Here is a 20,287-nt window from a genome sequence, read left to right on the forward strand (position 1 = left end):
TATTTAAACTTTATAAAACATTATTAATATTTAAACTTATAAAAAGTTTAATATATCAAATAATATAACATCATTATATATTATATAGAGTTTAAAAAAATATAAAAAACAATTCCGTCATATTTTGTGATTCGAAATTTTAAAAATGAACATATATTAACCAATTGACGAAAAATGTGTGGGTTCAACATCTCGCATAGACTAAAATATTTAGACAATGATTCATAAACATATCATAAATAAGATTAACATTAATAAAATAAATGGTTTTTTTGGCAGGACGGGTTTTGCGGAACGGGTTTAGCAGAACGTTACTTAATAACAGTTGTAAACTATAAAATAAAAATATTTTATAAATAAATACAATTTGTAAATTTTTATATATACTAACTTTAAAAAATAAATTATACTCGCGGTACAATACCGCGGGTTAAAATCTAGTAAACAGTACTTTTGCACAAAAAAAAAATAATATATAAAATGTATCTTATGGACAGCATCTATTAAAATCTGTGGATAAGCTGCTTCTGCGGCGATCAAAAACGCCGTCGACGATAATAACCTCACCGGCGCCACCAACACCGCCCATTCTATCAACCAAACAAAATCTCGCCGCTAATTTCTCTCTCTATGGCGCTTTATTGCCGTGATACACTAATCATCATCTTCCAAAAGCTCACCGTCGCCGATCTAGCGCGTGCGAGCTGCGTCTGTAAGGTTTGGAATTCTGTAGCCACAGAAGACGATCTTGTTGTATCTGCTTTCACGGCTCCATGGCGGATCAAAGAACTTGTTGGAAGACCAGCTTCTGTTTCGTTTTGGAGAGATAACGGAATCTGGAAATTTGCTATTTCTCATCGGATTTGTCGTGGTGATAGTGTGACTAGCCTCGCCGTCAAATACGCCGTTCAGGTAACTATTGATTACTTCATGCAATTCTTATTAATTTGAAATGTAATCTCAGTTTTTGTGTTCTTCGTCATAATCCTTTGGAATTTTTTGTGATGCATTTTTTTCTGGATTTTAGTAATACTTATGAATATTCATGTGATACTTAGTAATTTGTTGTTTAGTTCAGCTATAAATTTGGATTGTTTAGAATTAAAGAGTAACTTAAGAATCTATGTAGATCCTGAAGCAGAGTTTTTGACTGAGGTTTGCTTCGGGATACTGTGGAAGCTAAATGCTTTCGTTTATCGTGTGTAAATGTTTGCATCTTTAAAGTTTGCTTATAGATACTCTTGAAGCTAAACTTTTTTTAACTTCGTGTAACGATTTCGAGGCATAAGTGATAAGTTTTTCTTGGTGATTGGTTGCTCTTTCTTTTCTCTACTCCGAAATAGCTATTGGAACTGTGAAAGATAACACCACACTACCAACTTTTGGGCTCTGTTTTTTGGTATCTGATCTCGTTGCTTTTGATTCGCTGACGAGTATGCTAGGAACAGATTGTTTGTTTAGTAACTCGAACTCCGCGTATTAGTAAGTTTTTTGGTTGCACCTAGATAGAGACTACTATCAGACGAAAGATAGAGTTTTACCGAAAATGGACTTTTAGTCTAAACAACATGATGATCGACCATGGTATTTACCGAAAATGGACTTTTAGTAACTGGATTTTAATATTACACCTTGTTTTTGAACAATGTAGGTTATGGACATAAAGCGGCTAAACAACATGATGAGCGACCATGGTATTTACTCAAGAGACAGACTGCTTATCCCAATAAGCAATCCTGAAATTCTCGCAAACACTACGTGTTATGTTGAGCTAGACAAATATGCCAAACGAGAAGTAGCCGTTCTTTACCTCGAAGGTGCACCGAAGAGAGAACAACCTGTACCTGGTACGAATCAACAATCCAACTTATCAGCCGATGGAAAGCGTAGGCTAATTGAATCTCTAAGGAGAAGCATGCAAGTTGATGATGGAACTGCTCTATACTACTTGGCTATCGCTGAAGGTGATCCTAGATCCGCATTGTCTGAGTTCTCGGCTGATCTCAGGTGGGAGAGGCAGGCTGGTCTTAACTAGGCTTTAAGCAAAGTATGATCCTGGATTTCTAATCCAAAGGTAAATGAGTGTTTATATGTATGTAATTAGCCTCTAGTATATAACAGTTATGGGGTGTGATTCCAGGCTCAAAACATCGGTGCCCAGAGTTGAACCCAGATTGATACATGTCCATTCTTGCTTCTTGTTGTTCATTTGGTGGTTTTGGTGACCATATAGCTGTTATGTACCTATGAAATATTGTTGTCTTCCGGTAAGAAATATACATTAAACCCTGTTAAGTATATAAGTAAACTTTTGCCTTCTCAAAGTCTCACATAATAAAATCGACAAAGTTCTTCTTTGACGGTCATGGTGTGATTAATGTTATGTGTTACTATTGAGTTGATTTTATGTGTTCCTTCAACACTGTGATTCAGATTATCATTACACGTTATTAGTCGGCATTTGCCTAGACACGAAGATGGAGCTAAGTTTCAGTTTACGGGTCATTCTCTTGAGATAAGTCTTTAAAAAATATTGAATATGACCCTGCTCACTGGAAATCAAACCCATAAGATATCAACTAATATATACGTATCATTTACAAAATTAAGAAAAACAGAACTTGATAAAATTCAAAAATGGAAATAAAAGCTGAAGAACATGCATGGAGAGGGCGTATCATGCTCATTTGATCACACCTTGATTATTATATCGCTAGATCATATGTCATTCTATCTACATGCCATGTTAATAAGTCAACTGAACCAGCCGCCCTAGTGAACAATGTAGTACTAGCTCAAGCCAAACCAGTCGCTTAGGTTAGATCAGGCAACATTATTAGCTACTTGTCTAATTGATGACAAACTAACTTCACCATCATTTCATTATAAATAGAGGTTGATCTTACGCTCATTATTTCTCCACACCACAAATCTAAGTAGTAAGTCATGGCTAAGTTTTGTACCACCATTACCCTTATTTTGGTTGCTCTTGTTCTCTTTGCTGATTTTGGTGAGTGATGACCTTATCATATGCCTTGAAAATGTGTTTAAGATTTTCCTTTCATTTATGTTAATAATTAACCATTCATATAGAAGCACCGACAATTGTGAAAGCAGAGCTTTGCAAAAGGGAAAGTGAGACATGGTCAGGACGTTGTGTAAACGATTATCAGTGCAGAGATCATTGCATTAACAATGATAGAGGAAATGATGGATATTGCGCTGGTGGCTACCCATGGTACAGATCATGTTTCTGTTTCTTCTCTTGCTAAATATACCAAAAGTGTTTATTTTACATAAAATAAGTCTGCGTCACTCTATGGGTGACCTTATGACATTCATGTATGTTTCAATGGTTGGTTAATATTATAATATAAGAGTATATAATATACTTCTTCCATGGAACAACAACTTCTTCTTTTGATTCGCAATATCCAAAATCAGGAACTCAACGACACTAATCACTAATGATGTGTTGCACTTTCAAACTCGATGACTTAATAAGAGAAGAAGGGAAAGGATGGTTGTATTTTCTTTGTGAATTCGATGTTTAGAATGAGAGACAATGGCCATGGCTTTATAGCCCCAATGCCCAAACTTCATAACCTTTAAAGAGGAGAATATCACCTTAATGACACAATTATGAGACTTAATTCTCACGTAGACGTCAAAAACGATTCCAATATTAATTGCATGTCGTCAATTGATTTTATTGTTACAATACTCAGAAATTATCGAAATTTTTTATTTTAATAATTTTTGAAAAACAAGACTAATTATATGGGTTATAAGTTCATATCCCACTCAAATCCTAAATTTAATTCATGTGCTCACAGCAACGATTTTCTCATACCTATTTATTCCGATAAATGTTTTTGTCGAAAAATTTATTAGAAAAGTGGTCAAAACCACTTTGTTAGAAAAACAAGTCCCGACATTAGTTACTAGTAAAATACTTCATGTATAAATATTTAATAAAAAAAAACTTTGGTACGCTAACACGATAGTAAGAAAAATGATGTTGTTAATATATATTTGACTGGCTGCGCTAATAAAGATGTATTCATTTCGTGTAGTGCACGTCAACATCTTTTCGATTCTGTGACGTGTAGGTTTTATCAGCCATGCACAATAACAATTACACTTTCTAATAATGGCAACGTTATCAAATACTTTTTTCTCTATATTTCATTTCCATTCCTTCATAGGTGTGGGAAGTTGGAATCAATTTGAACTGATTTTTTTTTTTATTTGTTTTTGGTCAACTCATATATAGAGCAAATGTATACATTTAACGAGAAAATCGATCTATATAATATATTGGTACAGTTACAAATCTATTGGAGGATATATGTCCAACGAACATAATTATGACAACTAAAAATAAACATAATAAAATACTCAGCTGTAACGCTTGTACGGTTTTGAACCTAGCAATCTCACGATTAACTCCCCCACGAACTCGGTCTGATCAGTGATCATGCACGCAATTCATTGAACACAAAAATCGCAAACCAAAACATGAAAATATAGGAGTTTTTTTTTCATTCTGTCAAGGGTATATTTCAGTGGGATTTTTATGCATAATTTCATTATAAATTAATTGAGTTTGAATTTGTTGACTCGATAATATGTAAAACATTTCCAAAAGGATGAAGGAACATCTATACGATGAAAATATATATTCTCTTCTCGACTTGAGCTTATAACGACTTCCACATCAACTAGTTTCGGCTTGGTCATGGTCTTGTTCTGCAACTCAACCCACATTCAAAAGTCAAATTGAGCCATTTCCAAACCAGCTTAATTAGCAAACCATAAGAACAAGCTAAGCCGGCTGAATTTTGAACTATTAAGCGTACAAATTTAAATTAAATTATGTGAAATATTAAAAAAGATTATAACGACATTTTTATTCATTTCAATTAGAGATTCTACATAAAAATAATCTCTTAGTTAAAATATATATAATAATAATCGGTAAAATAACATAGTTATTTTTTCCGTTTTAGTATGGTTTTTTTTATTTATGATTTGTGGCAAAATCATATATATTAATACTTCTACTTATTATGCAGTGAATAATGTTAACCACAATTTTTATTTGAACTGACAAATGTTTGATATATGTTTCTAAGTTCTAACATGTATTTTTTTTTATTAAAACAAAACCCTCAACTAACAACCACACATTTTAAATACCTCAAGTTTATTATATAAAAGAATTATCAATTAAAACTTCCATACTGTATATTTTTAATTAATAGATTAAGTATTGTAGTTATCGATCACTTTCTGATGTCAGATATGAAAAACCGCCACACAAAAAGTAATAGTAAAGAATAAGATAATCAGAATTCAACTAAAAATATACTTACTCCATAAAAAAAAATCAAAACTGTCAACGTCTATCTTTAAGGCTGATTAAACAATTCCAACGTGTTTCGTGACTTTATCCCATAATCCATAATTTCATACGTAAATATGTAATCAGCAATGAAATGATGATATGCCCATAACGAAGAAACGCTAATTTAGACGAAGTTCCTATAGTATGAACTTTATTAGTTGGTCCACCTTTCTTTACAAGGATTCTTAAGGTAAAATAGGCCGGCTCAACATTAATAAACAAATATGGGTCATGTTTACTAATTAAAATATGGAGTCTAGTTACATGTTTAAAAACTTTAACATATGTTTTGGACCTTAAAATAAACCAATTTATACATAAAACAATTTGTTAAAAACTTTTTGTAGTGAATTAGCAAAGTGTAATGTACACGACGTAAACACAACAAATTTTTATTACAACTCTCTTATCTACCTCGGTCAATCTATCTAAAGTAATAAAGCGAATAATTATTTAAGTAAATAAGAATGATTATTTAAACCAAATTCCCACGAAACATCAAAGAAGAAAATCTTATGCGATAAAGGGTGTAACGTGAACGTTTCTCCTATTAATCAAGTGGTAGCAGCCGGCAGCCCAAAAATAATCTTAACATGTGTTGTGTTGTGTCTATCTCATCTTGACATAAGTTGGAAAAAGTCTATAGTTTAAGTTTATAGGGTAAAGAAAAAAATTATTAATGTTAGCTTCACCTATTTGTGACTTTTGATCTCAATTGTATTACAACTTGTCAAGGACATTACCATAAATGTAACAATTTTTACTCTTATCTTAAAATCCAGAATTTTCTTTCTTTTTTATTAAACTTCCATATACATGTCTAATGTCTTACTCCCTCTATTACTTAATACTCCCTCTGTTCCTTTTTGTTTGATTGTTTAGAAAAAAAATATGTTTCTAAAAGATTGATTTTTTAAGTTTTCCATGTAATATTTATTGGTTAGTATTGGTGAATTGTAATTTTCAAGAAAAATAGTTAATTATCATTGGTTTAGAGTTATAGAAAACTGTAAAACAGTAAAAATAATACATTTATAATCAACATTTAATATGTGTATTTTTTCTAAACAATCAAACAAAAAGGAACAGAGGGAGTACTTGATTTTTGTAGAAAAAACACACATATTAAAAAAATATATTAAAAACTGATTATAAATGTTTTTTTTTTCTTTGACAAAAAAACAATACACTACTTTTTAATGATTTACTTTTTTTTTATAATTCTAAACCAATAATATTTAATTATTTATCTTGAAGTTTGATATTCATCAATAATAACCAATTAATATTGCATAAAAATCCTAAAAATTTAATTTTTTAAAAATAATTTTTTTCTAGAAAATCAAATAATAAAGAACAGAGGAAGTATCAATTTTGATCTTTAATAACCCCAAATATGTGGTGCTTGGTGTAAATGTTTTATACCATTGTTTTTTTTTTTTTTTTGGTGGGTACCTTACAATTTTATTGATTGGTCACAATATAAAAAGCTGGTTCGATTGGTGACACAAAAAGGTAAACCAATATCAAAGTAGCTAGTTAGAAGAAGTAAGAGTAAGCAGTATTTAAAAGTATCGTTTTCGCATTTTTGGTACCGCAAAATCACGAATACAATTGAGTTCTAAAGTCGCGAATAAGTGAAAGCTGCACCAAATATTAATAATTTTTTTCTTTATCCTATAAACTTAAACAGTAATAATTGGTAAAAATGCAAGCAATTAAGAAAACATGTACATTTGTGATAATTAAGGATTGCTAATTAAAACGAATACTATATGTTTTTTTGTCTGAAACTCTGAATCTATCTCTTATCGCAATAGTAAGACATTACCAGTTACACTCTTGTTTTTTTTTTGTAAATGCTATACATCTATTCATTCGAAATAAAACGAAATTAGGTTCATATTAAATGTTTCTTATCACCAGCCATCTGTCCTACCCATTTTTTGTTGGTAGCTTTTAGTGATTTCGGTATACATTTCAACACAGTTTAGAAAATTTGGATGCCCTTATTTGATTAGCTTTCGTAAGTTAGGTGAATACTCTCTCTTAAAACACGTTTTTCCATACTTATTGCAGCTGATAAAATACTTAAAACTTTAAGAAATGGATTACCCAATAGATAAGATACATATTATCACACCATTTCAGACCTAGACATGTGATTACTTTGTAACTCAAATGCTGTTAAACAAGATATTAGAGCCAAATCTTTTAGATGTTTTATTTGCCGAAATGATGTCACATATTTTTACTACAGTCTGATGAATAATGTAGCATGGACGGTCTCGAGTCTATATTATCAACTATCATCAATGTGGAAAGGAAGAAATTGTTTTTATATTATGCACGTGGACACACGTAACTATATAAATAATCAAACAAGACAATGACATCAAATCTAATTAATTCCATCAAATATTATATAACACAATAGCAGCTGGAAATAAAACTGGTTGCGAATAACTGAAGATCTTATGAGATAAATCACCATCTAATATCTACCATGCATATGGAGGGCCATTTGTAGAATATATATATATTTCAAGAAACGCTTCGTCTCTATGCCAAAAATTTTGAATCGATAAAGATACTATGATAATTTAAGATATACTAATTAGTATGCGTAGTTAAGGTTTCTCTTGTTGCTTTCATAGTATAATAATAATAACTCTTACGTGTATATGATGCCACGGCGGCCTTGATGAAGGATATGTTGAACTTGGGTAGATTCTATTGAACAAATATATATATAAATTAATCAGCACCATATTACTATCAAATGTGATATTGATACCAAAAGTATGGTGGGCTAGCTAATAGTTAGTGCAAAGATTTAATTAAATCCATTATATATGTATTTATGTTCTAGGTTCAGCCTCTTTTGGTAGATATAAATTACGTCGTGTGATGGTATTATCAATCATTTAGTGTTTGGCCCGCGGAGATATACATGGTTTTTCCGAACTTCAAGATTATGAAGAAGTCAAATACGATATGGATGTCGTTGTCTAATTAATACAAACCATATATTAGGTTATATATCAATATCATATATTATTGTGATTTACTAAAAACAAATCATACATTATGTTGTACCATTAATGTGTTGTAACAGTTAGCCACTTAATTAGATTTGGGAAGATTTATGGTGACGGGCAAAACTTTCAAGATTTTCTAGGTGAATAACGTGCTTACCTATAAAGATTTAATATGAAAGTATATTCTATAAAATTTCATTATATATGAATAATGTATTAAAAGTTATTTTCTAGTACAATTCGCATAATGATAAAATATAGAAAATCCAATGGTATATATGACTGGATCTGTATCACAAATAGGTTACATACAGGTTGTAAATTAACGATTACTTACACAACTTTGCCAAAATATTCTTTAACAAAAAAAAAAAATCATTGCCAAAATAATTTCCAGAGATTTCATTTTCATTCATTATGTGAGTCAATACATCGGTAAGATAATATAACCAACGACAGTTGTGGATGTACGTGTCTATAACTATAACCATAAGAAATTAGATGATTTGCAATATCTAAAATTAAATAAAATATATTTGTCCATTAGATTCTCCCTTTAGTAAACATATTTAATTAAAAACTACTTTCTCTTGAAATATGTTATCTTAATTTTAAACATTTTTATTTGCATGTTCAAATTGATCACTATAAATAATCCTTAATTAGACCAGTTAAAAAAAGATTTATTTATGTACAACTTTCCGTCTTTCCCCTAAAGGTTCTGATGTTTAGTTGACCTGGTCGAGTTGACCAGACCCAAATCTCCAGGTCACGCCAATCACCATCTTGCCTTGGCCACGTTAATTTCACGTGTCACTTTTTGGCTAGCCAATTGTTGAAAATAGAGATATTCACCTCTATCAAAAACTGTTCTTTTTATTTTTTGGGCAAAATCAAAAACTGTTCAATTTTATAAACTTTTGACATATTGAATTATAGATATATACAATAACAGCCGTAATATTGTTTTAACAATAACAGTTTGATTAGACATCGAAATCAGACCGCGAATTCTCCCAAAGGACGTTTAATTTTTTTTTGAAAAAATGACAATGATCATATTCATCCGGAGATCTTGGTGAAAGTCATCGAAGGGATGCTACAACTATCCCCGAATGCATGCTTGCAGTTCCGTCTAATATTGAATGCATGCTTGGTGTAATTTGTTTTTTATTCAAATTTGATTCAATTTAGTTTATTTTGACTAAATGATTTAAGATTATTTCCTTGTAGTCTATTCTGGCTAACATATTTGATGCATTTTCTTATATTGCTACTTGTTAATTAATTACATAAAGATTAAGGATGTATTAATTTTAAGATTCATGAGCTGAAGGAGAACAAAAAGAGTTACTATGCCATTTGCGATATTGATGATACTTGCGCTTCTACCACGTCAAACAAGAACGCTGAATACTAATGCGACCGCAGCGGGAAGATGATGGCAGTGGCCATGCCCATGATGGTGATCCACATCAAGATTTTAGATTTATATTTCTATATATATTTTTAACTATAATTTTTAGTTTCATTCTTAAAAAAAAAAAATTTGGTAAAACTTTTACTAGAAATTCACATATATTCCATCGTCACTAGTTTATCCCTAGTTAGTGCAAATCACAATTCGTTTTTGGTCAATTACAAAACAACAATGCATATCATTTTCTACATTAAAAACAAAAAAAATTGTTAGTAAAAATTGGTATGTACTAATGCAAAAATTTCGAGACTTGAAAAAGTTTACAGCAAACAATAAAAGTATAGATAGTTGATATATAGTTCAATCATATTTATTCTCAATAAATAAAAAGGTAGGTAAATAATCATGAGTGAACTAAAGAAACGGTAGAAATACAATTGTCACCATCCAATCACATTTAAGGTCACATTTATTAACAATTACAGCTGGCTGGATCATGATTCATGACAAATTGTATTCAACAATAATTTTACAGTCTCGGTTCAATTATAAATTATTCTCCCTTTTTTGGCAATGATAAACGAGTCATTTTCGGATTAACGTATATAGTTAGGTTTTTGGTCAATCTTACGAATTTGTACGCTGTCTATTGTCTACCCAATATATGGTCTTTCTTCAATCATTTTCAAACAAATTGGAAACAAAAGGAAAAAGTCTTTGAATGTATGCACAATGAAAACATCAATGAATAGGGAAGACTTCATTACACCAACCTAACACTCGTGCATGCTATGTTTCCTTGTTGTGCGAGAGCAAGTACGGTGAACATACTCTGCCGCTATGGCTCTTCCACAAATCAATAAGTGGCTGGTCGTCTTACCATCTTATGTTTCGGGTATACTGGATATCGGAATCCGTTCCAAACAACCTCTTATAGATATCACACTAAACATTACTAAAAGAGATCAATGCCCATTATAAAACATCAAAATAGAGAGATACATATTTCACAGAACATCACCGTAGAAATTCATTAAATTTAAGAGTTTACTCGCTCGTATCATCCAATACGGTTGGTTTTTCTCTTAAACGATTCTTAAGCGTCGAGAGTCTTTTGAAGGCCGAATAACCTTTGATAATATATTCCGTAATGCATACTTTATTACGCTCAAAATTCTTCATTACATTTGCAATTTTATTATGTTGTGTTTCATTTGAAATCAATATTATGAGTTTTAATTAATAATATCATGGTATTCTTATAAATTATGGTATCAATTTGACAAATTTTACGTTTATAATTTTCGAATCTCCTAACAAGCAGTCAATAATATTCTATAAATAACCAAGTGGTCGTGATCTACTGGTTTCCACTTGAGGAGGAATTGCCTTGTTGGTCTAGGTTAGGGATCGATTCTCCTCAAGTGCCAAATTGTTAGTCATTTCCATAAACTAAACGAACTTTTCGGCGTTTTTTTTTTTTTTTTTTGGGATCTTCGTCATACCCTATCATAATTCAAATACGGTGGTAGTAATGTGTGTGTAATTTATAGATGAAAGAAATAATATTAAATAAAAAGCAAATGTATATATTTTATGGTATACTAAAGTTAGAAGTTTTAAACCATTTCACATATTAAAAATGAAAAAAATGAAAAGGCAACACATTTTTCCCTATAAATACCCCAAACCGACTTTAATCGCCACACCATTCATAAACACACACCGAGAGAAAATCAGAAATTAAATTAGAGAGAGAGCAGAGTGAATCAAAACTTCAACTTCACCCAAAAAGATGTTCGGAGAACTTAGGGATCTGCTCACCGGCGGCGGAAATGAGACGACGACGAAGAAGGTGAAAGGAACGGTGGTTCTGATGAAGAAGAACGTCCTCGATTTCAACGATTTCAATGCTTCGTTTCTCGATCGTCTTCATGAATTTCTCGGAAACAAAATCACTCTTCGTCTTGTAAGCTCTGATGTTACTGATTCAGGTAAAAAGCAAAATCTCAACTTTTTGAATTTCGAAATTTTTCAATTTTGTCTTCTTCGTTTGTTCTTTTGAATTTTTGATTTGTTTAATTTTCTTTTTGCGTTCTCGAGTTTTTTTTTTTCTTCCTACTAGGTAAAGTAATTTGTTTTAATTTAAGTTCACGATTATCAATATTTTTGTTATTTTCTTTTGTGCACTATATATATCCTAATCCATTACACATTTATTGCGATTGGAATTAATGAAACCAGAATGGTGCCTTTTTTTACTTGTGAAGAAGAAACAGTGAGGCAAAATTTTGGATATACGTATTTGTAATTGATGTGTGAAAATTGGAAAATCAGTTTTCGTAATTGTTATGTTTTTTTGATGTATGGAAACTTCTTCAGCAAGAAAGCTTGGAATAATTTTGGCTTTTTTTTTTCCTTCACTCTCAAAAGGCCCAAAAAAAAAAATATTCTCTCTGGAAAAGACGATAAATCAAAATACTCTTTTTGTCTTACTAATTGATAGTTACTTTTCTGTTCAATATTTTTTTAATTAAGTAATGAAAATGGCAATATAGAACTTTTGTCGTGCTAATTATTTCAATTTGTTTTAGATTATTTAGTCTTTTTGATTAATTCTGAATTTGGTAATACTAAAATGAAAATTTGAAACACATATAAAAGAAAAATGAACAACGTTAAACTTTTAAATCTCCATATTTTTATATTTTTTTTATATAAAAAATATCAGGTTTTAATCTTATTTTTTCTAATTAATGTGATAAGATGCTATTGATAAAAGCAAAAACAAGTAGTCTTAAAAGCTTAAAAATTCCTCTGTTTTACTCTCCCCCAGAGTAGAAAACAGAGTGTACTCTCTCCTAAATAGAATCTTTTTATTTTTGAACCTTTTCCAGAATATTTTAATGTTACACTCAACTTTTTTTTTTATCTGATTATATTCGTTTATCTTTAACCAAATATTATATTCCATTTTTAATTTTTGGAACCATATTCACATTCGGTTAAATTTTCGTAATAGTAGATTCCATAATAGTTTCAGAAAATAGATTTTAACAAAAAAAAAAAAAAAAGGATGTACCTGTTTTATATTTTCAATAGTTTGATATGGCAAAATATTCTTTTTATCAGTGGAAAACTAAATAAGAAAGTTTTTTTTTCTTAGGAAAATAGAAAAAAAATATTCCTTTCCTATTATAGAATCATTATTCTAATATTTATGATATTTTTTTTGCAGAAAACGGTTCTAAAGGCAAACTAGGGAAGGCTGCTCACTTGGAGGATTGGATCACAACAATCACGTCGTTAACCGCAGGCGAATCCGCTTTCAAGGTCACGTTCGATTACGAAACCGATTTCGGTTACCCTGGAGCATTCTTGATCAGAAACAGCCATTTCAGTGAGTTTCTTCTCAAAAGTCTCACACTTGAAGACGTTCCAGGCCATGGCAGAGTCCATTACATCTGTAATTCTTGGATTTACCCTGCTAAACACTACACTACAGACCGAGTCTTCTTCTCCAACAAGGTAACTACTGGCTTCTCTATTTCTTTTCTTGACTAATATTAGTCGAAAGATGTTTTCTTGATAACGTTTGACACAATATATGTTTACTTGTGTTTCAGACTTATCTTCCACATGAAACACCAGCGACGCTGCTCAAGTATAGAGAAGAAGAGCTAGTGAGTTTGAGAGGAACCGGCGAAGGAGAGCTTAAGGAATGGGACAGAGTATATGACTATGCTTACTACAATGATTTAGGCGTCCCACCAAAGAACCCACGGCCTGTACTTGGAGGGACACAGGAGTATCCTTACCCAAGAAGAGGAAGAACCGGGCGGAAACCAACTAAAGAAGATCCTCAAACCGAGAGCAGGCTACCGATCACATCGAGCCTAGACATATATGTTCCACGAGATGAGAGATTTGGACACTTGAAGATGTCTGATTTCCTTGCTTATGCTCTAAAAGCGATTGCTCAGTTCATCCAACCTGCACTTGAGGCTGTATTCGACGATACTCCTAAAGAGTTTGATTCTTTTGAAGATGTTCTTAAGATCTATGAAGAAGGAATCGATCTACCAAACCAAGCTTTGATTGATAGTATCGTTAAGAATATACCGCTTGAGATGTTAAAGGAGATATTCAGAACAGATGGCCAGAAATTCCTTAAGTTTCCAGTGCCTCAGGTCATCAAAGGTATACTAATAGTAATTAACAACTTAGTCCTCTGCTGCAATCCGAATAACGTTTTTGATGTAACGAATTTGTGTGTTTTCTAGAGGACAAAACTGCATGGAGAACAGATGAGGAATTTGCTAGAGAAATGTTGGCTGGACTAAACCCTGTTGTTATTCAACTTCTTAAGGTGAAAACCGATGAACTCTCTCGATAACGAACATTGGTTCTCTTAGGTTATTCTGCTGTCTTACAGGTTATGGTACGTTAACTTGCAGGAGTTTCCTCCAAAGAGTAAGCTTGACAGTGAATCATACGGTAACCAGAACAGTACAATCACTAAAAGCCACATAGAACACAATTTGGATGGACTCACTGTTGAAGAGGTAAAAACGACAATAAACAAGAGCGGTAATCTGATTCCGAGTCAATTTGAAACTAATCTTGTTTTGCTGTTTTAGGCTCTGGAGAAGGAGAGGTTGTTTATATTAGACCACCATGACACACTGATGCCATACTTGGGACGCGTAAACACCACCACGACCAAGACTTATGCAAGCAGGACACTTCTGTTCTTGAAAGATGATGGGACCTTGAAGCCGTTGGTGATAGAGCTGAGCTTGCCTCATCCTAATGGAGACAAATTTGGAGCAGTGAGTGAAGTATATACGCCTGGTGAAGGTGTCTACGACTCGCTATGGCAGTTGGCTAAGGCTTTTGTCGGTGTAAATGACTCCGGAAATCATCAGCTTATTAGCCACTGGTAATGGATACTTAATGCTTAATCTGGGGGAAAAAATTGATCTATTTACATTATCTGAAGTTAATGTTTTGGTTTTTGCAGGATGCAAACACACGCATCGATTGAACCGTTTGTGATTGCCACAAACAGACAGCTGAGTGTTCTTCACCCGGTCTTTAAGCTCCTTGAACCTCACTTCCGTGATACGATGAATATCAATGCACTTGCTAGGCAAATCTTGATCAATGGTGGTGGTATATTTGAAATCACTGTGTTTCCTTCTAAATACGCCATGGAGATGTCATCTTTCATTTACAAAAACCACTGGACCTTCCCTGACCAAGCATTACCAGCAGAACTTAAAAAGAGGTAATACATATTTACTCAAATCTTTCAATATTCTACTTGGCTTGATGATGCAAATCAGAAGAGAAGAAAAAGAGGTAACTATAAACTGTTGTTGCAGAGGGATGGCCGTTGAGGATCCAGAAGCACCACACGGATTACGTCTGAGGATAAAAGACTATCCTTACGCAGTGGATGGGCTTGAGGTTTGGTATGCTATTGAATCATGGGTCCGAGACTACATTTTCTTGTTCTACAAGATAGAGGAGGATATCCAAACCGACACAGAGCTCCAAGCCTGGTGGAAGGAGGTGCGCGAGGAAGGTCATGGAGACAAAAAGTCAGAACCATGGTGGCCTAAAATGCAAACCCGTGAAGAACTTGTTGAGTCTTGCACCATCATTATTTGGGTGGCTTCTGCTCTTCATGCAGCTGTTAACTTCGGACAGTATCCAGTTGCTGGGTACCTCCCAAACAGACCGACTATAAGCCGTCAGTACATGCCAAAGGAAAACACTCCAGAGTTTGAAGAACTTGAGAAGAATCCTGATAAAGTGTTTTTGAAGACCATCACAGCTCAGCTTCAGACACTTCTAGGGATATCTCTGATTGAGATTCTCTCTACTCATTCTAGCGACGAGGTCTATTTGGGACAGAGAGATTCTAAAGAATGGGCGGCTGAGAAAGAAGCGTTGGAGGCGTTCGAGAAGTTTGGAGAGAAAGTAAAGGAGATTGAGAAGAACATTGATGAGAGGAACGACGACGAGACTCTCAAGAACAGGACTGGTTTGGTTAAGATGCCATACACTTTATTGTTTCCGAGCAGTGAAGGCGGAGTCACCGGCAGGGGAATTCCAAATAGCGTCTCTATCTGAAACAACTCTCGCTTCAGAATTGTGTCAGAGTCACGTGTTGTTCTATATCCCATGGTTTACTTGTTCTACAAGTTATAAACTTTGATTATTGTTATAATAAACATCAGAATAAAGCAAGTCTATACATATTAAAATTGTGTTTATCAATTTATCTATAAACCCCAAGATGTATCATTCTGAGACAAAATATCAAATCTCAACATTTATAACAGATAAAAATCCCAAGAAACCGGCAGAATAAAAGCAAACTAAACGTTACCTAATATAATGTTTTCATATGAATTGAAACTGGCATGAATTTGTTGTAGCCATGACAACACTTTTCAAATCTTCAACCACCACAAGCCTATCTTCAGAACTAATACCTTTTAGGGAGAAAATAGCTCTCTTCAAACGATTCGTGTTCTTTAGAATGTATTTCGCCACTTCTATCTCTTCACGTTTCCATTTGTAGCCTTCCCAAATGAATTTCTCAAGATGGTGCAAACATTCAGGAACATTTTTTGGTTGATTCCATTCTCCACTAGCCTCAACATAGTTCATCCCATCTGTGTCCTGAGACAAACCAACGAACATTCAGAAAAAAACACACACAATCTGTATCTTATTTAGATGATCAAGAAATATATATTGCTTACATCGATGAGCTTGAGGACTTGGAGTTTAGGAGAACTATGGAGCATGAGGGGAAGTAGTTTCCACCATGATGTTTTATTTGTACATATCTCCAAATATACTAACTGGTTGAAGATGATACCGGTAGGAAACGTAAACACCGATGGTGATAAAGCCAAGGAAAGACGTGTAACTGAAGTAAGAAATACCCGAAGCTTCTCGTCGATTATCTCAGAGACATCAGTAATATTTACCTCTATCAGCTCCGATACGTTCTCAACCATAAAAGACTCAAAAGCCTTAGACCCTTCAAGTTTCAAGTATTTCAAAGAAGGAGTATTTATGGTATATCCACAATGTTGTGGTGTACCACTGCCATTATGAATGGCTAGTCTTTGTAAAGATGGCACTGCAATAGTGAAAGTTTTCACATTACTACTTGAATTTCTACGCATTACCAAATCTTGAAGATTAGGACAGCCAGATAAAAGGTTAATAACTGATTCATCGTCTTTGAAGTCCACAGCTAGAAGATAAAGGGTTTTAAGGGATTTCAGATAAACCGAAGGAGGGACATCCATAACAACATTAAGGATGAGTTCCAAAGTCTCTAGTGTTTCACAGTGGTACAAGCTCCTAGGAAATGTGAATGTCCCTCTGTGAAAGTAAACTTCGAGTACCAATTTACGCACATTGCGAGTCATTGCAATTCCAATCAAGCAACCAATATCCACTGCATTATTACGTCTATCTAAACGAACTTTGAGACTAAAAGTTTGTAGAACCGGAGCCTTATGTGAAAGCAAACACTTGGTAACATTCTCCAGGTCAAGTCTGCGAAGGAAAGAATCAAACTCGAGTTTGGGCATCATTTTCCAATGAGACTGCCATTGTTTAGACAAAACACTCGTGGTTATGGCAACTTTCGTAGGAAGTGAGCCCAATATCTGGAGAATCAAAGGTTCAGGTAACTGACTAATCATGTCCGTAACAGCACCTCGATTGTTCATACTTTCACCATCTCTTTTGCTGTCAAACGACAAAATGAAACAACAAGGAAAATATGAGTTTGGTTTCAGTTTTGGAGCTTTTACAAAACCCTAAAACATACAAAGAAACTAACCATTGTTTCATTGGAGAAATATGTGTGTTGCTGTTAGATCCTTATCAAACGCAGACGGTGAAGGTTGAATTCAGATGCGGTAGAATACATTTGACGGCGGAGCATTAGGGTTTTAGAGGATGACTGTGGCGAGAGATTGATTTTTTTTTTTTTTTAATCTAATGTCGCATCCAAATAATACAGTCTACATATACATTTTAGAAAATGAAGTTGCGTCGTGGTAATTAAAACGTTTTAACTTTTAAGTCTTGGGGGTGTATTCAATCAAACATTTTACATAAGTGATTTGTGTTAAAATAACAAATCTTATGTTATTCAATCATGGTCTTTTAAAAGTCTCATGAAATCTAATGTTATTGAACTTGTGATTTTAAAATCTACTTTAAAATCTCCTGTTATTGAAAACATTTTAAAGATTGGATTATTAATGACTTTAAGTGATCTAAGTGGATTTTAGTGGATTTTTTTAGTTAAAATACAGAATTTTAAATCTCATGGTTTTATGTGGACTTTGAGAGGACTTTATAATAAATAAATCATAACAACTTCCTTAAATTCACAAAAATTCTTCAAATTCATAAAAAAACTCAAAATAACTTAAATCACTCATAAAAATTTATAATCAATAAAATTCATAACAAATTCTCCCCCATTATATAAGGAAAATATAGGAATATGACTAAAATTATTGACATACTCTATTATGAAAATTTGTAACCCTCCAAATTTTATGAATATGACAATATTATTGACATACAAGTTACAACTAACAAATTGTTATGAACACGAAAACAAGACTCCAATATAAATTTTTTAAAACAACACAAAAAGTAGACTCAGGACCGGTGTGTACCAGTCATTACAAAGAAAAGAAAAGCCATGGACAATGAAACCGAACACTTTCTAACTGACTCTGAACTTTCACAATTCTCAAGCTGCAAGCTTCCATTACCATTCCTTCAGCTGAAGTTGAATCCCCCAGAAGGAGCCGGAGCTTGGTTCACACCGAACTGAAACCCGGCATGTGTCTCGTCAGCTTCTTCTACACCCAATATGTCTCCATAACTTTTACAGCTTTTTCATAGATCTCACTGTTGTCATGGTCCTGAAGTTCCATCATATTTTCTAGCCCTCCTGCATCATCAATCAGGTACGTGTAATAGTTCATGTCCCCTGTATTACCTAAGTTCTTCTCTGCCTCTCCCACTTTCAAAATGTTTTCTAATCCTTTAAGGCAGATAATTATGATTTTTGGATCTGCACATAACAAAAGATCGCATAACGGTGTTATGCATCCTTGCTCCACAAGGTACTTGACTTGATCATGACAACCTGAAGTTACATTGTAAATTGCCCATGCTGCTTCTTTCTTAATGTCAAATTCAGCATATTGAAGCAGATGAACCAACGGATCAATCAAATTAGCCTCTATTACCATCTGGATCTGTTCTTGTGTTCCTGCAGTGATGTTTGAAATCGTCCAACAAGCATCCTTCTTAATATCTTTCTTATAGTTGTGAGTTAGAATGTTGAGAAAACAAGGTAAAGCACCACTGTCGATCACACACTGCGTTTGTAGATCATTTCCAGTAACTATATTTCCAACAGTGAGAAGCGCAGGAATTAGCACATGTATAGAAGGATGGAGCAGAAGTTCAACGAGTCTTGGTACAACACCAGCCTCGATAACAATCTGGATTTTGTCATCGGTTCCTTTAGATAGATACTTGAGAGCCCAACAAGCTTTTTCCAAGACTTGTTCATCAGTAGAATGAATTAATCGTTCAAGGGCTTGAAACGCTGCGGGATTCGCCTGTCCACCACGACACAAGTTTGACAAAGTCCATGTGACTTCTCTAAGCGTAGACAACTTGGTATGCTAATTAAGCTGATTGAGAAGCGGAACAAGTGCCCCACATTTAAGAACATATGTACAGAATTGCGGTGAATCACCAGCAATGTTACCTAACGCCCATACAGCTAGTTCACGGACATCGTCGCTTGGGGAAGAAGCAAGAAGGTGGACAAAGATCGGAACAGCATTGAGATCTACTACAACCTTTGTATGATTTGAAGTTCCTGATACAATGTTTGTTAGAGCCCAAGCTGCCTCATACTGAATCTTAGGGTTATCTTCTTTCTTAAGAAACTCTACAAACCGAGGAACAACACCAGAATCTATCACTTCGTCGATTAGAGGATCTCTCGCCCTAGATAGAAGGGCCCTGATTTGAGTAGTGTACTTGAGCTGCAAGGCAAGATCATCTGACCAAACCCCAGCGACCATATCCGACAAACTCTCCAACTTCGTATCAACCAAACCCGAGAACTCATCAAGAACTTCACGCCTCTTCTTCATCAGACTCTCCTCGCGTTTGATTTTACGAACCTCAACCATGCTCTCTTCTCTCCTCCGTCGTCCCTCCTCTGCATCCACCGCAACTTTGTACTGATTCCGGCGGACCTCCGCTTTGGTATTAGGATTCAGCGACATGATTAGAATCCAGGAAAAAAAATTTCGATGAAGGGATTGTTTG

General features: G+C 33.6%; 4 protein-coding genes, 1 non-coding gene and 1 pseudogene across 10 annotated transcripts; 4 read left to right on the forward strand and 2 right to left on the reverse strand.

Moving 5' to 3' along the window:
* The first annotated feature begins 502 nt into the window (after positions 1–502).
* Positions 503–2,427, forward strand: AT1G55000 (peptidoglycan-binding LysM domain-containing protein). Of its 3 annotated transcripts, none has more exons than NM_001036115.1 (3): positions 506–912; positions 1,652–2,074; positions 2,141–2,365. In NM_001036115.1, the coding sequence occupies exons 1-2, from the start codon at positions 631–633 to the stop codon at positions 2,033–2,035; spliced, it is 666 nt and encodes a 221-aa protein (NP_001031192.1). In that variant the 5' UTR covers positions 506–630; the 3' UTR covers positions 2,036–2,074; positions 2,141–2,365. The 3 variants fall into 3 exon arrangements, with proteins under 3 accessions (NP_564673.1, NP_001031192.1, NP_001031193.1); NM_001036116.2 differs by having other exon boundaries at positions 1,652–2,047; positions 2,141–2,345; NM_104374.3 differs by having other exon boundaries at positions 503–912; positions 1,652–2,427.
* A 357-nt stretch (positions 2,428–2,784) lies between these two features.
* Positions 2,785–3,400, forward strand: PDF1.5 (plant defensin 1.5). 2 transcript variants are annotated; one of them, NM_104375.2, is made up of 2 exons: positions 2,785–3,010; positions 3,094–3,400. In NM_104375.2, the coding sequence occupies exons 1-2, from the start codon at positions 2,947–2,949 to the stop codon at positions 3,270–3,272; spliced, it is 243 nt and encodes an 80-aa protein (NP_175899.1). In that variant the 5' UTR covers positions 2,785–2,946; the 3' UTR covers positions 3,273–3,400. The 2 variants fall into 2 exon arrangements, with proteins under 2 accessions (NP_175899.1, NP_001321340.1); NM_001333685.1 differs by having other exon boundaries at positions 3,118–3,400.
* Positions 3,401–10,562: 7,162 nt separating this feature from the next.
* Positions 10,563–11,061, forward strand: AT1G09655. Its single transcript, NR_143509.1, has one exon. It is a non-coding gene; the product is annotated as an uncharacterized misc_RNA (transcript).
* Positions 11,062–11,522: 461 nt separating this feature from the next.
* Positions 11,523–16,337, forward strand: LOX1 (lipoxygenase 1). Its single transcript, NM_104376.3, has 8 exons — positions 11,523–11,865; positions 13,110–13,399; positions 13,498–14,071; positions 14,155–14,240; positions 14,329–14,436; positions 14,512–14,813; positions 14,895–15,161; positions 15,259–16,337. The coding sequence occupies exons 1-8, from the start codon at positions 11,667–11,669 to the stop codon at positions 16,010–16,012; spliced, it is 2,580 nt and encodes an 859-aa protein (NP_175900.1). The 5' UTR covers positions 11,523–11,666; the 3' UTR covers positions 16,013–16,337.
* On the reverse strand, positions 16,286–18,020 carry AT1G55030 (RNI-like superfamily protein; the record flags this gene model as incomplete). 2 transcript variants are annotated; one of them, NM_001333686.1, is made up of 3 exons in its annotated part: positions 16,286–16,567; positions 16,651–17,656; positions 17,751–18,020. In NM_001333686.1, 3 exons carry the CDS (start codon positions 17,759–17,761, stop codon positions 16,286–16,288), a joined length of 1,299 nt encoding a protein of 432 aa, NP_001321463.1. The 2 variants fall into 2 exon arrangements, with proteins under 2 accessions (NP_001321463.1, NP_175901.1); NM_104377.1 differs by lacking the exon at positions 17,751–18,020 and having other exon boundaries at positions 16,651–17,637.
* A 692-nt stretch (positions 18,021–18,712) lies between these two features.
* On the reverse strand, positions 18,713–20,244 carry AT1G55035 (annotated as a pseudogene). The gene has a single exon.
* Positions 20,245–20,287: the final 43 nt, after the last annotated feature.

The sequence above is a fragment of the Arabidopsis thaliana genome, assembly GCF_000001735.4.
Source record: "Arabidopsis thaliana chromosome 1 sequence".
NCBI classification, from domain to species: Eukaryota; Viridiplantae; Streptophyta; class Magnoliopsida; order Brassicales; family Brassicaceae; genus Arabidopsis; species Arabidopsis thaliana.

What these genes read in the sequence shown, in the direction of transcription:
- PDF1.5 (NM_104375.2), top strand. Translation starts at nt 2,947, where the DNA reads ATGGCTAAGTTTTGTACCACCATTACCCTTATTTTGGTTGCTCTTGTT. An exon ending in TGTTCTCTTTGCTGATTTTG is followed by an intron (nt 3,011 to 3,093) that starts GTGAGTGATGAC and finishes CCATTCATATAG; the next exon opens with AAGCACCGACAATTGTGAAA.
- AT1G55000 (NM_104374.3), top strand. Translation starts at nt 631, where the DNA reads ATGGCGCTTTATTGCCGTGATACACTAATCATCATCTTCCAAAAGCTC. An exon ending in CCGTCAAATACGCCGTTCAG is followed by an intron (nt 913 to 1,651) that starts GTAACTATTGAT and finishes TGAACAATGTAG; the next exon opens with GTTATGGACATAAAGCGGCT.
- LOX1 (NM_104376.3), top strand. Translation starts at nt 11,667, where the DNA reads ATGTTCGGAGAACTTAGGGATCTGCTCACCGGCGGCGGAAATGAGACG. An exon ending in ATGGACTCACTGTTGAAGAG is followed by an intron (nt 14,437 to 14,511) that starts GTAAAAACGACA and finishes TTGCTGTTTTAG; the next exon opens with GCTCTGGAGAAGGAGAGGTT. An exon ending in CCAGCAGAACTTAAAAAGAG is followed by an intron (nt 15,162 to 15,258) that starts GTAATACATATT and finishes CTGTTGTTGCAG; the next exon opens with AGGGATGGCCGTTGAGGATC.